The sequence below is a fragment of the Eleginops maclovinus genome, chromosome 13, assembly GCF_036324505.1.
Source record: "Eleginops maclovinus isolate JMC-PN-2008 ecotype Puerto Natales chromosome 13, JC_Emac_rtc_rv5, whole genome shotgun sequence".
Taxonomy (NCBI): domain Eukaryota; kingdom Metazoa; phylum Chordata; class Actinopteri; order Perciformes; family Eleginopidae; genus Eleginops; species Eleginops maclovinus.
The window spans coordinates 11927802-11947035 of record NC_086361.1 but is presented as its reverse complement, the minus strand read 5'-3'; the positions used below and the strand labels follow the sequence as shown (position 1 = coordinate 11947035).

The window sequence follows — 19234 nt, the reverse complement described above, 5'->3', positions numbered from 1 at the left end:
TCTACAATATGTATTGTTACTCGTTACATTTTATAAATGCAGTTTCTCGCCATAACGTTGCCAATGCCTACACAAAAATATGTTTAAACCAATCAGGTGGCGTGGCTCTGTCAGCTTCGATGATAGCAAAGCACGCGGTAGACTTGCCTCCTCTGTCATTCAAAGGACAGCCTGACAAACTGTCATTCGACATCATGGATCCAGAGCCAACGTTGACTGAAACATCTGCAGTGAGCCGCCACCCTTGGCCATATTTAAAAGACCTTTTTGAATTCAGAGGGCCCAAGGATGATTCCTGAAGGTTTGTGTGCCTTTCCTGTCGGTAAGCAGAGTTCTTGCTATGCTAAGTTAATGTCTGTGACTTTCGCATATTGTTATATATATTTAATTTGGTTACTGACTTGACATTGTAATGTTGTCTAGCTAAATGCATGTTGACACACAGCAATAGCATCAAAATAATATGATAGTACCGTAGTTATTTATTTAACGTAGCCTAGTGGTTAGATAAAGCTGGTAGATTAGCTATGTCAAGCTAGCGTGCTAGCTTGACATAGCTAATGATTGATGGATTACATCAAGAGATACATGCAGGATGAGCCAGTCCCATCATGTGTTATCCATTCCGGGTCAGAGGAGGAGGACTTTGGCCTGATGAAGGGAAATGTCCAGGAAACCACTAAACAACTGGATGCCTACCTGGCAAACTCGGTTACCTCCATGGATGCCCTCAAGTCAGTGCCCACAGTTGCCAATTTGTCCCTCAAGATCAACACGCCGTTGCCTGCCTCTGCGGCATGTGAACGGCTCTTTAGTACGGCAGGGCACATTTGTTCTGCCAAAAGAGGCAGACTAGGCTCAAAAAACTTTGAAAACCAGCTCTTGATGAAATTAAACAAAAAGTTCTGTTAATGCAAATTTGGTTCTGTATGGCACTTATACGGCCATGCTCTTGTGACAGCCTTACATTTGTCTGCCTGGCAAATTAGTAACATGCAAGTTTAACATGTTGTTTATGATTGTTGTTGTTTATGATTGTTGTTGTTTATGATTGTTTTTTTATGTGCCAAGAAACTACAGAAAATAGGCAATCACTTAAATAAATGATTTAAAGGTATATTATGTTGTCTTTATGGGTTTGTCTTAATGGTATTATCTTTGCAGATAATATCCCTGGTAGATAACTTGTCATCAGAAAATTGTTAGTTATAGTGTGAACAGTATTATAGATGGTGAGCAGCACAGAGGGTATTATAGAGGGTAAGCACAATCAGTACACCAACCTTTCCAATGAACAAATGTTGCTTATAGTTATTACTAACTGACTTCTGTAGAGGCTTAAGTATTACCTGTAGCTATACCTGCATTCTTCATCAAAATGGCCTAGACATTGAAAAACAACCAATAGCGTGAGTACTTTTACTTTTAATACTTAAAGTAAATTTAAAAGTCAGTACTTATGACTTTTACTTAAGTAGGATTTTTGATGCAGTACTTCTACTTTTACTTAAGTATATATTTTGCTGGGTATTTATACTTTTACTTAAGTACTACACTTCAGTACTTCCTCCACCACTGGTTATGATACATTTCTAACTCAAATGTTGACATTTTAACCTAATGTTTAAAGCATTCTATACTTGTAGAAGTACTAAAATGCAAAGCCACGCTTGATGATGTATCACGTCAGCTCTATCTGGTGGTGTTAAGAAGAATTACATTCTGGCACACAGCAACCCATGACACTGTCTACTGATCCGCTTCACACACTCCAAGGCCCCTAACCTTAAAATATTCAATTGTGCTAACTTTGCTACAATTTGACAACAAACTAAAAATCATTAATTAATTAATGGAAATAAACATTATTGATACATTTACTGACAACAGGATAGTGTATGGCAACTCATTTACTTTAAGCACACCTAAAAAAAACCCGGACCAAGACCACCAGACTCAGAGACAGTTTTATACCACAGGTTATAAGACTGCTGAACTCCTGAGCTCTGTGAATGTCTACTCACATCTGTTTATAGTACACACTTATATATATATATATATATATATATATTATACACATCTGCCATACATATCTGTTTATAGTACACATATCTATATATTATACATATCTGCCATATACATCTGTTATACGTAATATATGCATCTGTCCATACGTCCTCATTCAACAGTGTAAAGTATTTAAATACTTTCAATGTATTCCACATATGTATATATTTCACATCCTTAAATCTTTATTTGTTGTTGTTGTAAATATTCTTCTCTCTTTTTGCACTATTTTATTTATCTTATTCGCACCATGTATGTTGAGTTGTTGGAGGAGCATGGGATATAAGATTTTCATTGCCAACATATACGTTGTATATGCTGTGCATATGACCAATAAAACCTTGAAACCTTATTTTATATTTATAGGAAGGTTTGCATTGAAGTACAAACTGAACTCAATGCATTCACCTAGACTTCCCCTTGCCTTGTTTTGTAAAAAAGTTCAATTTTATCTTCTATTCACTCTGGGTATACAATATGACAGCTAACCAAATATTATTTAACATGGAGAAGTTTGTTATGTAATATTTGACTTTCCTCAAGCGATAAGAGTTAAAAAAAGAAAACATCTGCAAACTTTCCCATGTGCCACATTTACACACGCACACCAAACGTACTTCCCCTGACCTCAGCCCAGGACATCATTCTGTGTCAGTCTGTGATCCCTTAGGGAATGATCACTCTGAGTAAAAAGGCATAATTTAAAGCAAATTTGTCATAACGATGTCACTGCCCACAATGTTATGGCTTCATACTGTTTTCATTCCTCTTGTCTCCCGTCCCTGGCAGAGGGAACACCTGAATGACACAGAGAGTAATATAGATCAAACATGGATACTTTTACTACTTCAGACCAAAACCATATTCCTTAAAAAGATGTCCACTGCTCCAGAAAAGGTTGAAAATGTCAATAAAATAGACTGAACCATGTGTTCAGTGCCAACAATGTGCTGAATCTCACTACTCCTCTTCTGACTAGCTATTGAGGGCCTCTGACACCTCAGCATCAGAGAGTTGACCCTGTTCAACAGCTCAGTAAAGTCTTCTTTCAGCACTTTAAAGTGTTATCGTGCAAAATATGTTTTTTTTGCATTTAAATATGCATGATCCTTTGCTGTCAAGGCAGAGACTATATCCTTCCGAAATGTGGATTTTTTTTACTGAACGTTTTTACTGCACACACATTTTGAATATTTTTTTTTATCATACCCTGTTGTGTGATGATGAGAGGTTATTCAGGTCATGTGGAGATATTGAGTTCGTCAGAGCGGAGCAAATATGTTTTGTAGTAAGACCCAATCTACTAAATCTGTATGTGAACTTCATGACTCACTGTTAACACCATCACAGAACACAATACAATGTACAATCCTACATCCTGTATTCTCAGAGCTCGAATTTTCTGTAATTTTGTACATATTCTTTCTACAATTTAAATTAAACTGAAATCAAACCTAACCTGTTGTGAAGGGAAAACATTTAGTTTACACTTTACTAAAAAAGTTCTCTATTGAAATTCTTTCCTTTATATTTACACACTTCAATAATGGGCCTATTTTTGGGCTTTCACTGACTGATAAGAAACACTGTGGGAGAGCATTCAGCTGTAGTTGAGGCACACACCCTTAATGCTTTTTTACCTAAACTAATTCAATTGATGTGTTTCTAAACCACCACAAATGAAGGACGTGTTCATATGAAAACCCCTCACACACAAACACACCCCTTTGCTCCCACCCCTGCTCTGTAACCTACAGCTCAGCTGCACCACTTTGGTATTTCCCACAATAAAATCCCAGTTCCACGCGCTCTCTGTCATTTTGCCTCGGAGCCCCTCGGCTCCTCTCTCTCTTCCCTCTGTGTCCCCAGGCACCCCGGACCGGACTGAGCACCAACACCTTCTGGTTTCAGGTATGAACCGGAGAGGACAAGAGCAGCACATCAACGCATCAGCAGGTTTGACGCGGCAGCAGGGGGTGGTTTGGTTCAGTTTGGGAGGAGAAAAAAAGGTTTAAGCCTGCTATTGTGACAGCCTGTAGGGGTAAACTGAGGTCGAGCCCAGCTCGGATCGGCATGGAATTGTTTTCACCGTTTGTTTTCATATTTCTGCCGACGTACTTTCATAAAGGGAAAGTGTTTTTCTTTTTGTTTTTCCCTTGAAATACGTTTCATTTACCAAAATAATTGTTCCCATACTGCTGCCTAACTGTGATATTTGTATACATTTGGGGGAATTGGTCTCTTTTTCTTTTTTTTTACTTAAAATACACATACAGAAATCAAGAGTGCTTGGGTCAAGGCCATGACATCCATCAAAGAGACTAAATAAGATCTATGTCTCCCTCAGCTGAGGAAAGGATACAGAAGTTACATTTTTATAATGACACTAGCAAACAAAAAAGTAAGAGCAAAAGTTTAAACAATACTTTTTCAGATCCTAACCAACACCTTTGTACTCTTCCCACATTTAGTTGTAAAATTACTTTAAAAATTGCTTTGCTGATCTTCAGAACTGATCGTTAAATGATGAACGGCGTCAGGGGAGGGCGAGTGATAATGCAAAGGATGTTGATGCTGATGGTGCTGGTGGGGTGAGTCAATTGAAAACATGTCAGATTGATAAGACATTCATTTAACACACTAAATACCATTGAATTTCATTCACATTAGTTTTAATACAATTTCATTTCATATAAATGTGTTAATCCCACTGCAAGTTTCATGCAGTGGTTCGTCACTTAAGTCAATGATGAACAGGATAACAAAATCAAAAAATGTTGATTTCAAAGCTAAAACAATCAAATAAGATATGGACAATAAAACACAATCTCTTAAATCTTATAAAATGGTGAGTAACATTTTCTTTTTACTTCAGAAATTACATTTTTATCTTAAAACACATACAAATTGTTATCATCACAAACTGTTATTACCACACTTAGAGTCTTTTATGGTGAGCTTGAAAGCACCAACATCATGAACACTAAGACGCCGACCTCTGACATTCTCTGAGAACAAGAAAAATGAAAACCAGTTTTTGTATTTAGAGTCATCGGTTTGAGTCACGGTGCCATTCAGAGACCTGATTATGATGACACGTCCTACCCAGAGTTCCTCAACCCGTCCTGGATGGCCCGCATACCGGATAATCAGCCGCTGTCTGAGGTCACCATACCCGGGACCCACAACACCATGGCCCTGTATGGCGGTGTGTATGCTGAGTGTCAGACCTGGAGCTTGGCCTCCCAACTCCGAGCAGGCATCCGCTACCTAGACATCCGCCTGCGCCACATCAACGGGAACCTCAACCTCCATCACGGGGTGTCTTACCAGAGAGGGCACTTTGGCCTTGTGCTGCAGGGTGTGGCTGACTTCCTGTGGGAGTATCCCAGTGAGACAGTGCTGATGCGTGTGAAGGAGGAATTCAGTGAGACCTACGACATCTACGGCGCTGTGGTAGACTACATCAAGCGCTATGCTCACTGGGACCTGCTGTGGCACAGCCGGCTCGTGCCAACCATGGGAGAGGCCCGGGGGAGGCTCATCATCATGCAGGACTTTGCTGGACCAGACCTGGGGATGCGCTATGGCTCCATGGACATAGCCGATGACTGGAAGGTATGAAAACATATTGTTTAAACATTTAAATGTAAGTTTTCGTGATAAAAACCAATATTAACACATACATCAAAAATCAAAACTCTAGACCCAAGAAAAAAAAGACAAAAAAAGCAGAGAAGGTTGCCGGATAATAATATTTAGCTATTTGAGTTTAAAGTTACCATTACATCCTCCTCTCAACATGTATAAACTGAGGGGATTCCGTGTAGAGAATACCACCACAAACACCTGGCATAAGTCATTTATATTCATGGTTTTACATCTTTAAACATTTGCCGTTCACAGGTACCCACACTCCTGCATGTGGAGGATAAATGGCAGAGTGTCTATGACCACCTGGAGGCAGCGCCTGCAGGAAACCTAGCCCAGATCTATCTCACTTACAGCAGTGGAGCTGGCGTGTTTGCGTACCCCAGAGCTGTGGCTCAGCGTGTCAACACACAACTGTACGACTACCTGAACGCCAAAACAGACCTGAACCAGCGTCTTGGAATCATATGCATGGACTTCCCTGCTGCTCCTATTATTCAAATGATCATTGACTTCCAACTGAAAGAGGTCCAAATACCAGTATTTTACGCAGCTCATCACAAACCAAGTTTTAATTATAGAATTTCTTCAGGGAGAAACAAGATTTTCTAACTATTAGCATGAGGCAACAGTTGATCATTTCAAAATTAAAGAGGCACCACTATGGTCCCCTAATACTGCAGACGCTCTATAGTCCGGTGTAACCTCACTACAAACTATAACCATCATTATATAAATTGTACCTCCAATTAAATGTATTGTGTCATTCATTGTGTACTGTCATTGTATAAATAAATCAGAAATGGCAACATGCAAAGTTTTGTGAAAAAATAAACTGCAGTGGAAACTCATGTGTGATATAATTGCTGTTTTTACACATTTTGTCGATTTACATCATCACATTTGGTTTCGAAATATGCCAAATAAAAAACTATATTTTCCATCTGGGAAAAGGACCGTACTCTAACAGCTGATACCGGTGTATATTCAGAAATAACTGCCAGGTTTTGTGTCACTCTCAGGGGTTGTTTTTAAACCAGGAGGGATGTAAACCGACTTTAATTGGAACAGGTTGGCAGTGCTGCTGCAGAGGCATTTGGCATTATGTTGTGTTGGCACTAACTACCTTGGCTTTATAGTTTTTGCATGGTTTGCTTATGCCTCAAAACATTTATTTTAATCATTTTTACAACATTTTAAAAGGCCCAAATTTAGCACATTAAAGGGAAATGACTATAAATGTACCTGTCAAAAGGCTGTGTGTTGTTTTGGGTTTTCTGGCGAAAACAATATGGATTTTATCAAACCATAAGATGGTACACTCAGGTTCCACTGCTCAATTGCTTTTAAACAAATGACAAAATGTGTGATAAAAGTGCAACATGTATTAACCCCCACACTGATGAGAGCTGATAACAAAGCTGTTCCTGTCTGTATATCTGCAAGTGCACCCATGTCTTTTCATTGCTGGGCTACATTAAATGAGCCCTTCAGTTGGACCATTTATTATTCCTCTTTATATTTATTGACCAAGGATGGACAAGATGCACAATAAAGATAAAGAGAGAAATAGGACACCATGTGATTAGTTTGTGGTTCTAAACACCCGTTGCATGCAGATCGTTTGTGTCAGATCTTATCATAATTTACTCCTTGTTAAAAACAGAGAGAGTTGCGTAACAGTTGTTGAAATGCGTTGGCTTAAAACAATATGTCTTAACATCCTGCTAAAATAGCAAAGGATGTTAACAGAGCTAACATTTTGTAAGAAGTGACTTACGCGGGCTCGAGCTACACTTATTTAGTGAAAAAGAAGAAAGAAAAGAAGTCTTTCTAGTTTCTCCGTTCAGAGCTGAACAGGTACGGTATAACACTTTTGCTGCAGCTTTTCTTCCTGATAATGTCTTTGTAAAAACTGGACAAGACTTTCTTTACTGCAGAGATGAATCCGTCTCCAGATGGCCAGATCAGACCTCGAGGGGCTGTGCTGGTTTCATCACTTGGTGAGATGTCTTTCCTCTCACATTTATGTCTGCCTTGTTATTTTATTCTAATATTCCTCAACCTCTCACTCTGCCTTTCTCGTAGTTGTGGTGAATATGATTTGGTGGATGCTAATGATTGCAGCCATTGGTTTGGGTAGGGTTTACTTCTGTTTGATCACTGCAATATGCAATATGCAATCCATATTTCTTCATGAACCTGTGTTAATATTAACATTTGTTTTGGACACCTGCTTCATAGGTCTTACACATTTAAAACGATGTCCAGTAGAGCCGAACATCCCCATCTATCTGATAGTGCTGGGAGCGACCAGCCTTCTCTCTCTGTCTCTGACCTACACCATGACCAACCGGGAGGGGGCCAGGGTCCCCAACCTGTGCTCTGTCTGCATCTGCATCCTGTACCTCTTCAGTTTCAGCTGGTTCATTGCAGGTGGGAGAAAAGTTCACCAAGATGCTATGTAATTGCCAAAAGATATCTGAAAACAGGGAATGGTGTAAAGTAACTAAGAGCAGCATGCATTTACTCAGGTGCCATAGAAATACAATTACAATGTTGAGTATTGTATTTCATGCCTCTTTATTCTTCTATAATGATAAGGGGCTTGTTCTCACTTGTAAGGGGGTGTAGTTTTGTAGAAAGAAAATATTCCTCCATTGAACTGCTCAGAACAAGATCTGTGGATTATCTTTAGTAACGGGGTCATGATTTCTGGAAAGAGGCATTGGTTTTGGTTGGTTTCTCAAATGTGTTTTGGCGCACTATGCAACTCAAAACAATCCACATTGATAAATAGCTATTTCGGTAAGTGGAAACATTTATTTGTGATCATGATTGGTGCATTGAAAAAGTAAACATGAAATAATTGTTTGTTTTGGTTACCATCAGTACAAATCAGACTGACAAAATAGGTTTTCAGGGCTTTCAAGGTCAGTTGTGTGTAGTTTTAAGCATTGATCAAATTCAAATGTTTTCTTGTAGGTTCCATCTGGATTTATCCTGTCTATCCTCCCAACTACATACCTGGAATAGCTCGATACTGCCACATGGTAACCTACCAGTTTGCCTTTGTCATCACCACCCTGGTGTGGGTCGTTACGATGCTCATGTTCGTCTGCGGATGTTGCTTCGCTGTCCTGACCTGCTGTCAGACTGTAATCGCAGGAAGCCGATTGGTACCCAGCCGCTATTCTTTCTATGGTGCGACAAGTGATTTCCAAGAACCCATTGGTGGTGATGTGTGATTTTTTTTGCTAATGTCTTCGAGTGTCTAAACAATTTACACTAGGTTTAACAGGAGTGAAACTTTTTTCTAAATGTTGACTTAGTGATTATGCTTCTGCTGCAAAAGGTTTTTTAAAAATATTGTTACAGTTTGATAAGATAATAACTTTATAATCCAAATTCAATTGTTACTGCTGCTTTAAGATGTACAGACAAAATCACACTTTTTGCACTGGATAACGAAGGTTTGGGCAGCTAGTAAAAAAAAATTCTTTACATAGATTTGGCTTTCTTCAGGTTTGTTTCCCCAGTGGAATAACTTTTGTTTATTGCACCACTTAAAGAGGTATTGTAAAGAAGAAGTGTGAAGTATCGTTTGAAAATAAAAGTTAAATATCTTGTAAATTCATTTTGTTATTTTCCACATAAATGATGATTTGAATAAATGCTTGTTTTTTTAAAGTATCCAATCAGTGTGTCTTGTCCCTGCTTCAGTCTAAAGTATTTGCTCATTAGCTTGGGAAAATGTAACCCAACTGTCACAGTGAAGTTATTCTGTACTGACACATTGTGAAGTACACTTCTACATCAGTGAGTCAAAGGTGAGAGGTTTAACTACTGAAAGCTGGAAATAGGATACTTTCAACTAGTGTTAAGTTGCTCTTTAAGGCTTTTTCATCCTGCTGCGTATAGCATAGCATTTATTTTTGCTAAGATCAATTGAGTATAGAGCCCATGGTAGCTGAGTGTTCACTGTCATTGCCATTTAACTGCAGCATCATGACCACAAAAAATAATAGTTGTATGTATGTACATCTTAACATAATATATACTGCTATGATGAATTGACCTGTAATTTTAGGCAAATGTAACCTTGCAATCCAAAAAGACATAGAAAAAGGACTATGATGACAATGTAAACATTTTTAATACAATTTAAAAAATCTATGAAATGGGATTTATAAAGAATTAGAAAGGCCAGTAAATCCAAAGGTTAGCTGTGACAAGGTTTTCTAAGTTTTTCCCCTGGGTTTTTAAATCAGGCCTTTTTTAGGACAACTATTTCTTCTGTCGGGGTCCTTTTCCGTCACACGCACACAACCAACTCAAATTAGCCTTTAGCAATTCAAGCTATCATACATGCAGCGGTTATCTGAGCTGTAACTGGAAAATTGCCTAACTGTAAAGGTGTTTTAAACGCAGAGTGACTTGATATCTTTAGTGCTTTATCTCAGGGGATTTGTAGAAGGCGGTGAGCTTCTGCGTTCAGTGAACATGTGGAGCTCAGGCCGCCGTGTCCTTCAGGATCTGATGATCCACCAGCAGACTGCTGTCAGGAGTTTCTCTCTCAGTCCTGTTCAGGTCAGTGTCCATGCACTTTATAACTAAATGATAAATAATATGTGGTTCATTGTAAAAAATTAATAAAATAAAAACTTGGTCAGCACTCCACTGCTCTGATGGAGAGCCATGACAAATCCACATAATTAGTGCTGGGCAATATATCTCCACTTTACATCAATATTGTGTAATAAGACTATGTCTAGGTGTCTTAAAATTAGTATACCATTATATCACAAGTGTTGCTCTTTTCCTGATTTTAAAGCAGCATTACAGTTAAGGGAAGTTATTTTCTGAGTTTAACAGACTGTTCTCACAGTTTTATAATGCCTTTATCTTTATGTGATCGCCCGAACCTATACAAAATAAACAGACATCAAAATGTTGGAGGTTACAGAACATGGCAAAAGACAGTTTGTTCTTGGTGTTTCTACAGAAAACAGTAATAGTGGAGAGATGGTGGCAGGTGCCCTTATCTAAAGAAGGCCGTCCGCCCAGTCTTCACCCTCGACGACACAGAATCTACAAGTTGGTTGAAGACACCAAACAGGCTCCGAAGCAGAAGATGGAGCTCATCCTGACGGCGACAGTTCCCAGTAAGTATCTGCACTGCTCTACCTGACAGTGGTGCATGCATAATGGCCTATATCATTTCTGTTGCATTGTTGGGAGAGCCTGTGAGGTTTTTCATTACATATCTACAATAAAGCCCTTTGATCAGTTCATCAATATCTGTATGTATTATATGATTGATATGTTACACTAAGTCATAATTGTAGTAACTAGTAAAATAACTATTTACTTAAGCTTTCAAATAAATGCAGTACAGTAAAAAGTACAATATTGACTTCCAAATGTAGTTGAGTAGAACTTAAAAGTAGCTTAAAATGAAAATACTCTGGTCAACTACAAGCACCCTCAAATAAGTACATTACTTATGTGAGTATATGTACGTCATGACAATCCATCGCTGCTCACTGATCACAAACCTGAGATTTCAGAGTTCTCTCACAGGCAGTAAAACAATATATTTGCACCAATGAACTTTTTGCGTTATTAAAATATCGGTGTTTGTTTTTGCAGAGCTCGGCGTGCGCGGGGACACTGTGTTTGTGAGAAAGTCTGCTGGCAGAAATAGGCTGCTGCCCCAAGGCCTCGCAGTGTATCCTTCACCGGAGAACAAGCTGATGTTTGAAGAGGAGATAAAAGTGAGTACTTTTGTTTTAATACTGTCCTTTTATTTTCCCACATATTAAATAGTGATGTATAGCTATTAAATAGTGTCACCTTTCTTTACTTACAGCTTCTGCGTGAGGGAAAGCCAGAGGAAAGAGTTCAAACCCGCTCTGGACAGTTGGTGAGTTTTCTACAAGCTTTTCCACGATTCACAATCTTTCTCTCGGCTGGAGACACAAACAACACACTAACCGCTTTTATTTAACAAAGGCTTCCTCATGTGTTTTTTTCTTTACAGACAGTTGATATCCTTAAAAAATCCCATTTAAACATTACCAGAATGCCTTCGGATGAATTCCAGGTCAATAAAGAAGTGGTCTGTCGGCAGTTCAAAAAGAAGGTACAGCCTTCATTATCTCTTTATTTTTTTAGCATTTCCTGTTTAATATTACAGAAGTGCCTCTCTTGAAGAGTCTAATTGTTGATTATTTAATTCATCTCTCTTTTTTCTCAGCTGGGAGTTGTTGTGCCTCCTCAAACATTGAGTCTGCCATTTGAGTCAGTCAAAGAGGAGGGTGACTACTGGTGTGAAGTTCAGGTTAATAATGTGTTTTTTACCAATTTATTATCAGACAGTTGCAGCAAGTGTGTCTCCATACTATAGACGGATCTGAGTAGTTTGTAGAAATAGTTTTCAATTCCAAATGTTGAAAGTTGTCTTTTCTTTTTTCACATGTTGCAAGAAAAATAATCAATTTTTTTTTTACATCCTTGCAAAATGCAGCAGCACATAAGAGATATATCTAACATTTTCTGTGGAGAATTAATTTGAATCTTAAACATTTGTCTTTACTTTTGTCAATCAAGAGCATGTTCTCAACTTTCAAGCTGGTTATTCTACTAAAGATCAGGAAGCTTACTTTAATGTTTTCTTCCAGGTTAATGGAATGGACATAGTTCGTGTCCCTCTGTCTGTGGTGCCATATGAGGACCCATCGGCAATTTATCAGAAGCAGCTGAAAGCACAAATGGTGCAGGCGGCCGCAGATGCTGCTGCTGCTGAGGAGGAAGAGGCTGCTGCAAAGGCAGTGTCTGTGGCTGCAGTGGAGGAAGCTGAAGTGAAGCTGGTGTCTGATGCTGCAGTGGAGGAAGCTGGTGTGAAGGTGGTTTCTGATGCTGCAGTGGAGGAAGCTGAAGTGACGCTGGTGTCTGATCCTGCAGTGGAGGAAGCTGATGTGACGCTGGTGCCTGATGCTGCAGTGGAGGAAGCTGAAGTGAAGCTGGTGTCTGATCCTGCAGTGGAGGAAGCTGAAGTGAAGCTGGTGTCTGATCCTGCAGTGGAGGAAGCTGAAGTGAAGCTGGTGTCTGATGCTGCAGTGGAGGAAGCTGAAGTGAAGCTGGTGTCTGATGCTGCAGTGGAAGCAGAAACATCTAAAGACTCAGTGGGTGAAGTTAGTGAAGCTGCAGCAGGAGTCTCTGCTACTGAGGAAAAAACAGCAGCAAGTACACCAACAAGTCCAGACACAACAGCACCACCAAGTGACAGCCCGAAAAAAGATTAAAGGACATGAAGATGTGAATAGAACTTTGATTGATATTGTTTACCTATAATACATGTGTATAAAATCAGTTGTCTGTTATTAAATGAATTATTCAACTAACTTTTGTATATTTAATTTGAACTCTTAACCAAAGCTGGATAGACCATAATAACCCTGTTGTAATCTTAATCATACCTGCTTCATTGTGTTACCCGACATGACCAAAACTACCCAATGCATTCAGAGCTATTGACCCCGAAAAGGAAGATATTTATTCATTAATTTTGACAGCACAGCAAGCATAACAAAAGTATGTAAACAAAAAGTGAAACTGTTGAACATGGTCCCTGAATTATTGACATGACATTTATAATGCGTAACACAGTTGTATGCTTTCTCAAGCTTTAAATGAAACCCGAGGTCAAGGTTTTTGAACTTGAGATGGACGGATATGTGATTAACTAATCAGTGAATTGAGTACATTTATGTTATTTCTTACAACCTATTAATGTCTATAAGATGTCAATCTAAAGTTTAAACTTGCACAATCAACATTCAATCTAAATCTAAACTATGATTTAACTAAGTCTGGAAGAAACGTTTGATATGTATAAAGACTCAGCTGCTTGCTTTCTGGCTGCTCAGCTCTGCAGGCTGTTTGAAACATAACAGTAAAGCATGAAAGAAATCACTACTTGTGGACTGCTGATATGTTTTAGATTCAGTTTTGAGGCAGATCAGGTTGTGCAAGATGTTGACTCAGTGATGATGGGGACTGCAATTAAATAAGAGCAAAATATATAACATTTATCATTAATTTAATGAGCAACTGCAGCATAAGTATTCCAACAGCAACTTTATTTTTCATTACAAAGTTGTTGGTTCATATATAAATATCTGTCACAGCTTTCTATTGACTCCAGTTCATTCCTCATAATGAACGGCAACATTTTACTAACATCTCTGTGAATGCCAGAGAACCAAAGCGTTTAAAGAAGTATTCTGTATTTATCACTAAAAAAGGAGTCTTTTGCGTTATGAACAGGAAGATACCATTTCAGAGGAAAAGAAGGGTCACATACATGATCTCTGCCAAGGATTCGCCACTGGCCTTAAAAACATACAATTTTATTTGTAGGTAGAGAGCTATAATTTGCTGTAAATTACTGGAAAAGGTTTAACGGGCTGAGGCTGGATTTTCCGTACAGAAGTTACACCTTAAAAAACAGTCAAACAAAATAACTACTGCATAACAATTCAACACAAATACATACGAGAGGGCAGGAGCAAGGGCAAAATCTGTATTAAAAGGTGTTTATAGTTTCTTCTCAAGCACACGTCTTCCTCCTGTGTGGGGAACTCTGAAAAGATCTACTCTACTTTCTGATGCAGGGTTTCCACCTTCCACCAAGAGTCCACAGAGTGACATTTAGAAACCGTATTTGGCCTGTGTCTGTCGGCGTGTCAGCTTGTTATCTGCCCAGTTGTTCTTCAGCTCCAACTCACGTTCCTTTGCCTGTGGAACAAAAAAGGAAGGGAAACTCCTGGTAAGCTTTTTTTAAGTCTAAATGTCATACACACACAGTCTGATATAATCTTTTATTTTCCCATTGAACATTTCACAGAGAGTATCAAGTTTTTTGTCTGAATTGTAAACAAACACTAAGTCAGAGGTACCAGACAGTAGAAATAGAAATCTATAGTGTAGTTGATTTTATTTGTATCAAAATCACTCTGCTGTCCACATTAAATTAATTGTGCTACGGTTTCTAAATGCTTGTGGACAATATGGGAGTATAAACAGTATGCAGGTTGACTTATGGGGTTTGTACTTTAGGAAACATTGGCAAAAAATCCCACACACAAAGAAGCATTGTATAACAGCTTAAGAATTTTAAAGAATCGCCACCCTGTTCACCAATTACAAATACCATCCGAGCTGTGTTCAAACAACCCTAAACATTATAGTACAGCCAATTACTACTTTTGCATTAAAACAGAAGCTACAGGGCTCAAGGTTAAGAGAAATGTGGCTAGTATATTTTAGCTTGTTTGAATGACTGGTGTAGGATCGTCATCTTGAAGCTTACTGTTTAAACCAAAGACATACTGTAGTCAACACACGATTAATGTTTGCTTTGGACAACCAAACATGTAAGCTAAATGTGTTCAGACATGTCACACAGGAACTACAGACTCACACCCTGTTCTGTATCACCTTTAAAAACCCACCAAACAATAATGTACTACAACTGTAATAATACTAGAAACTCTCCCCTTGGCTACGATATATTGGGCTGGACAGACTACACAGTTGCCCCCACTTGCTGTCAGAACGAGTAGATGACAGAATTTTAATTGCACAAATATGGAAAGTTTAAATTAAGCTTTAGCAACACTCACCTGATGAATCAGATAAGTTATCTGATGCTTGCGTCGCTGTTGTCCTGTAGGCCCCTCTCCTTTTTTCTGCAGAAATAAGATAAAAAGGTCTGGTAATACATGTTTTTCTTTGCAAAAATGACCAACGATTCTTTCCCAAAGTCAAAATCTTCAAGCATTTCAAGCACCTTACACTTTTTGTAAATGAATTGACATATCTATATACAATACAAACAGTTTACTGACTAATGTACGTCTTTATTATATATAGGTTACCTTGCTGAAGGACTGACGGGTCTGCTTCTCTTCCGATATGTTCTTGGTCATCCACTGCTGGTTGGTGCTCAGCTGGTCGTCCCCTTTAATCTCCAGAAACTTCACCTCCTCTTTGCCCCTGTTCCGTTTCCCTTGCAGCCGCATGAACTGAAGCACAGGAAGTAAAAATGCTCATATCAGTTAGACAATGGTTTAAACTTGGTCTGATGAAGATGCAAAATTATCAAGAATTAACATGCTTTTAAAGAATGGAGGTATTTAGTAAAACTATACAAAAAGAACAAACAAAGCAAACTTCTTACCGCTTCCTCATCAAACATGGCGGAGCTGCCGGGCTCATCAGCATCTGCCGATCCCGCCTCAGGATCTTGAATGTAAGGCTCATTATAGTATCCCTATCAAAGGAGAAAATGGAATATCATTGGATATTGGATATCACTTAAATTCATGTATCTCTTTAACATAATAGTTAAAGACTGCTCTGATTATTTAAATGTGTACAGGGATGTGACTGGCTTTCTCTCAACTGCAGTTCAAGCCACTAGTGTCCTTGTGACTCTAACAGCCCTTGTGAGCACTAGTAAAGACTATAACTGTACATGGTTATGGTTTCCAAATTGGCATAACACTGGACAGATCTGAAATAATAAAGACAAGTAGGTGTCTCTTGAGCGTCAAAGTTTATATATTGGTGGAATTCTGTATGGAGTTTTTTCAGCAAATTAACAATGTTATGCAAACTGGCATATGAACCAGAGGCTCCGGACACCAACTACAATAAAAACAATAAAACAGCAACAATAAAAACCTTGTTTAAAATCAGCAACATTTTTCTTAAAGGTGCAGTTCTTGCAGTTGTGTGCGTATCAGATTAGCATCTATACTGTCAACAGTGTCTGAAGCATGTGACTGGACAACATGTGCATGCATCAAACATTCATTAGGTTAAAATGATTGCTGTAAAACCAAATACAATAATCAAGCATTTACTAAAGTGCTTATTCTGATCTAGATTGGTCACTGTGAGCTTATGTATAAATACTCTAGGTAGTGTTATTAATAAGGTAAATGTAAACAGTCAGCAGAGTCAGAATGTGGGGAACCATTTGTCTGACATGTATAACGCAGCGTAAAGCACTTCATGAGTCATGATTACCTGAGGGAGAGCATCTGGGCCTTCCATTTCCTGTTGATATTGAGGATATTGAGCACCCCATGGACCGGCTCCCTCCCCACCTGCCCCGAAGTCGAGAGGGGCGTCTGACTGCCCCGGCTCGTCTGCAGGTGCAGGTGCAGGTGCAGGTGCAGGTGCAGGTGCAGGTGCAGGTGCAGGTGCAAGAGGCTCTGTGGGGGCTCCTGGCTCCGGGTCTAGGCTTGGGATGACTGCAGGGAGAGGCTGGGAGCTCTCGCCCAGAGAAAAGTAGTTCTGTGGGGTTATGTCCTCCTCGTTATCTTGGTCGTCGGTGGCTATTTGTCTTGCCAGCTGCAGGGCCGCCGACTTTGCTGCAGCCTTGATGGCAGAGGGAGATGCGCTGGAACCAAGCAGACCCTGAGCAGGTGTTCCAGGTTTGGGTCCTTTGGGTGGTTGCCGCTTGGTGAGTGTGTAAGGAATCAGGAGTCTGTCCATCTCCTTTATGTTCAGGTTTTTGGGTTGTGGCAGGAGGGAGGAAAGCCCTGAACCCTGGAAAATGCAGGACATAAAGATGTTTTTTGGCAGGGTAAGTACAGATAATGTTATCCACATGCCATTTGTTTGGAACTGTTAGTATTCTATGCAAAGTGATCAAATAAAAATATTCTGTGTCATTGGTTGCCTCCATTTAGATGTCATTTTAGCCTCATTGAATACGTTTGAATGCAACTGGTTCGAGCCACTAATTAAACTCCAGGCTGTTTTTTTTACACAATCCCATGATGTGAAAATGAGAATGTCTGCTATGACAGCTAAATTATTTGTGTATTTTGTGGAATATAGTGGGACTGTAGAAATAGTCTGAGTTCTAGCTGAGCAAGCACTGTTTCAATATTTATTCAATTAGAAACTGGTTTGAGTGCTATTTAAACTTTCTTCAATTAAAATGAGTGTCATGAAAGGGTATTCTTACCTGAGTTTGTACTTTCTTCTTTGCAGGTTCATCATCCTCATCAGAGTCTGACTGTTGACAAGAAATGCATAGGTCATGACCATCAGCTTGATTACATATGACAGGAGCTACAAAATCAAACGAGTCAGTACTCACATCCCGTCTCTGGATCTGTGGAGCAGTGATTTTGACAGGCTCTGTTCGCTTCCTTGGTTTAGGCAGAAAGGCAGAAATCAAGCCTCCTTTAGATGGTTGCTGATCTGGGTCATGATGTGCCGTGCTGTCCCCCGCTGAACGGTGCACTCTTGTCTCCTTTCTCGGTCCTCCTCCGGCCGAAGAGGGCTTCTTGGGAGCGGGCAGGAGAGAAAACAGCCCCCCTGAACTTCTCACTTTACTCTGTGAAGCGGAAGTTTCTTCTGAGTCACTGTCATCACTGCTGCCATAGGCGACTAAAGACATGTTTGCTGTTGTGAATTTTTTGTATTTATCAGCAGGAACTCGTGGACATGGATAACCACTCCCCCTGGACTTAATCGCAAGAAGCCTTACTTTCCGATGTTTCGATTAAAGGTCTTTGATAAATATAGCCGCAAAGATAATGAGATAATTCCCAGTGGCGCTAGAGTATAAAGAAAAACACAGCAGGTTAAAGGAGGGTGAGCTCATTAAATGAAAGGATTGCAACAACTTAGCTTAACGTTAGCAAGAACACCGTAGCCACCGATATTAGTAGGCTGATCCTTTCTCACGTATCCAAATTAATGCACTATCAGATATGTTACTGCATTATAATTATACGTCGGTTTATGCAGCAGCTATTGTTTACAACACAAAAATAGAGCTCTTTAAGTCCCTGGACTTCATCAAAACATCGCCGCCACCATTCATGATTCAAGAAGTAGCTACTGCGCAGCTTAGTGCGCAGCTTTTTCTTCTTCGTCTGTGTTGCCAATACAAGAACTAACGCCCCAAGCGGACAGAGTGTGTATAACAATATTAAACATCAACATTATCTGGGAAAGAATGTCTTATTCAGCTTTCATTTGTAAATAAGAGTCGTTGTTATAGTAAAAAAAAAAAATTGAAAGGAAGGAAAATAGAAAAATGCATATGCAAAATGTTTTTACTGGGATACACAACAAATTAATTGAAAGAACTGTTTATTAGAAAATCACTCAAATCTTATTGCTTTAACACAATATTTATTTTGTATACTTGCACTTTTTTATAATGCACAAGACTTAACCTCATGTTAGTTGTATATACTCCTAGTTACAGTGTAACTGCTACTTAAATGTTTGCACATACATCATCATCTTGGTAGCATGTTCCAACACTCACAGAGACATTTTTTACAAATAAAACAAAGAGTAAAAGAAAAAAAAACAACGTTAAAAAAACACAATACAACAATTAAATACAAAATAAAACCAACGTTAAAAACTCTGGTGGTCACAATATTTATGGTGACGATGATGATGAATATTA

The 19234-nt window shown here is 39.0% G+C and overlaps 4 protein-coding genes across 6 annotated transcripts; 3 read left to right on the top strand and 1 right to left on the bottom strand.

The window, feature by feature from the left end:
* Positions 1-3754: 3754 nt before the first annotated feature.
* Positions 3755-6569, top strand: si:dkey-266f7.9 (uncharacterized protein LOC100006223 homolog). 3 transcript variants are annotated; one of them, XM_063899566.1, is made up of 5 exons: positions 3755-3978; positions 4344-4468; positions 4578-4658; positions 5115-5685; positions 5974-6569. In XM_063899566.1, exons 3-5 carry the CDS (start codon positions 4591-4593, stop codon positions 6328-6330), a joined length of 996 nt encoding a protein of 331 aa, XP_063755636.1. In that variant the 5' UTR covers positions 3755-3978; positions 4344-4468; positions 4578-4590; the 3' UTR covers positions 6331-6569. The 3 variants fall into 3 exon arrangements, with proteins under 3 accessions (XP_063755636.1, XP_063755634.1, XP_063755637.1); XM_063899564.1 differs by lacking the exon at positions 4344-4468; XM_063899567.1 differs by lacking the exons at positions 4344-4468; positions 4578-4658 and having other exon boundaries at positions 3845-3978.
* Positions 6570-7381: 812 nt separating this feature from the next.
* LOC134875082 (transmembrane protein 272-like) lies at positions 7382-9416 on the top strand. Its single transcript, XM_063899488.1, has 5 exons — positions 7382-7578; positions 7659-7721; positions 7807-7857; positions 7963-8154; positions 8704-9416. The coding sequence occupies exons 2-5, from the start codon at positions 7661-7663 to the stop codon at positions 8964-8966; spliced, it is 567 nt and encodes a 188-aa protein (XP_063755558.1). The 5' UTR covers positions 7382-7578; positions 7659-7660; the 3' UTR covers positions 8967-9416.
* Positions 9417-10016: 600 nt separating this feature from the next.
* mrpl9 (mitochondrial ribosomal protein L9) lies at positions 10017-13124 on the top strand. The gene is made up of 7 exons (XM_063899457.1): positions 10017-10308; positions 10724-10883; positions 11371-11495; positions 11591-11644; positions 11762-11863; positions 11978-12061; positions 12402-13124. The coding sequence occupies exons 1-7, from the start codon at positions 10222-10224 to the stop codon at positions 13023-13025; spliced, it is 1236 nt and encodes a 411-aa protein (XP_063755527.1). The 5' UTR covers positions 10017-10221; the 3' UTR covers positions 13026-13124.
* A 717-nt stretch (positions 13125-13841) lies between these two features.
* prcc (proline rich mitotic checkpoint control factor) lies at positions 13842-18667 on the bottom strand. The gene is made up of 7 exons (XM_063899456.1): positions 17903-18667; positions 17768-17818; positions 16819-17343; positions 15965-16057; positions 15663-15809; positions 15408-15473; positions 13842-14520 (listed from the first exon to the last, which is right to left on the bottom strand). Exons 1-7 carry the CDS (start codon positions 18203-18205, stop codon positions 14434-14436), a joined length of 1272 nt encoding a protein of 423 aa, XP_063755526.1. The 5' UTR covers positions 18206-18667; the 3' UTR covers positions 13842-14433.
* Between the last annotated feature and the right edge of the window lie 567 nt (positions 18668-19234).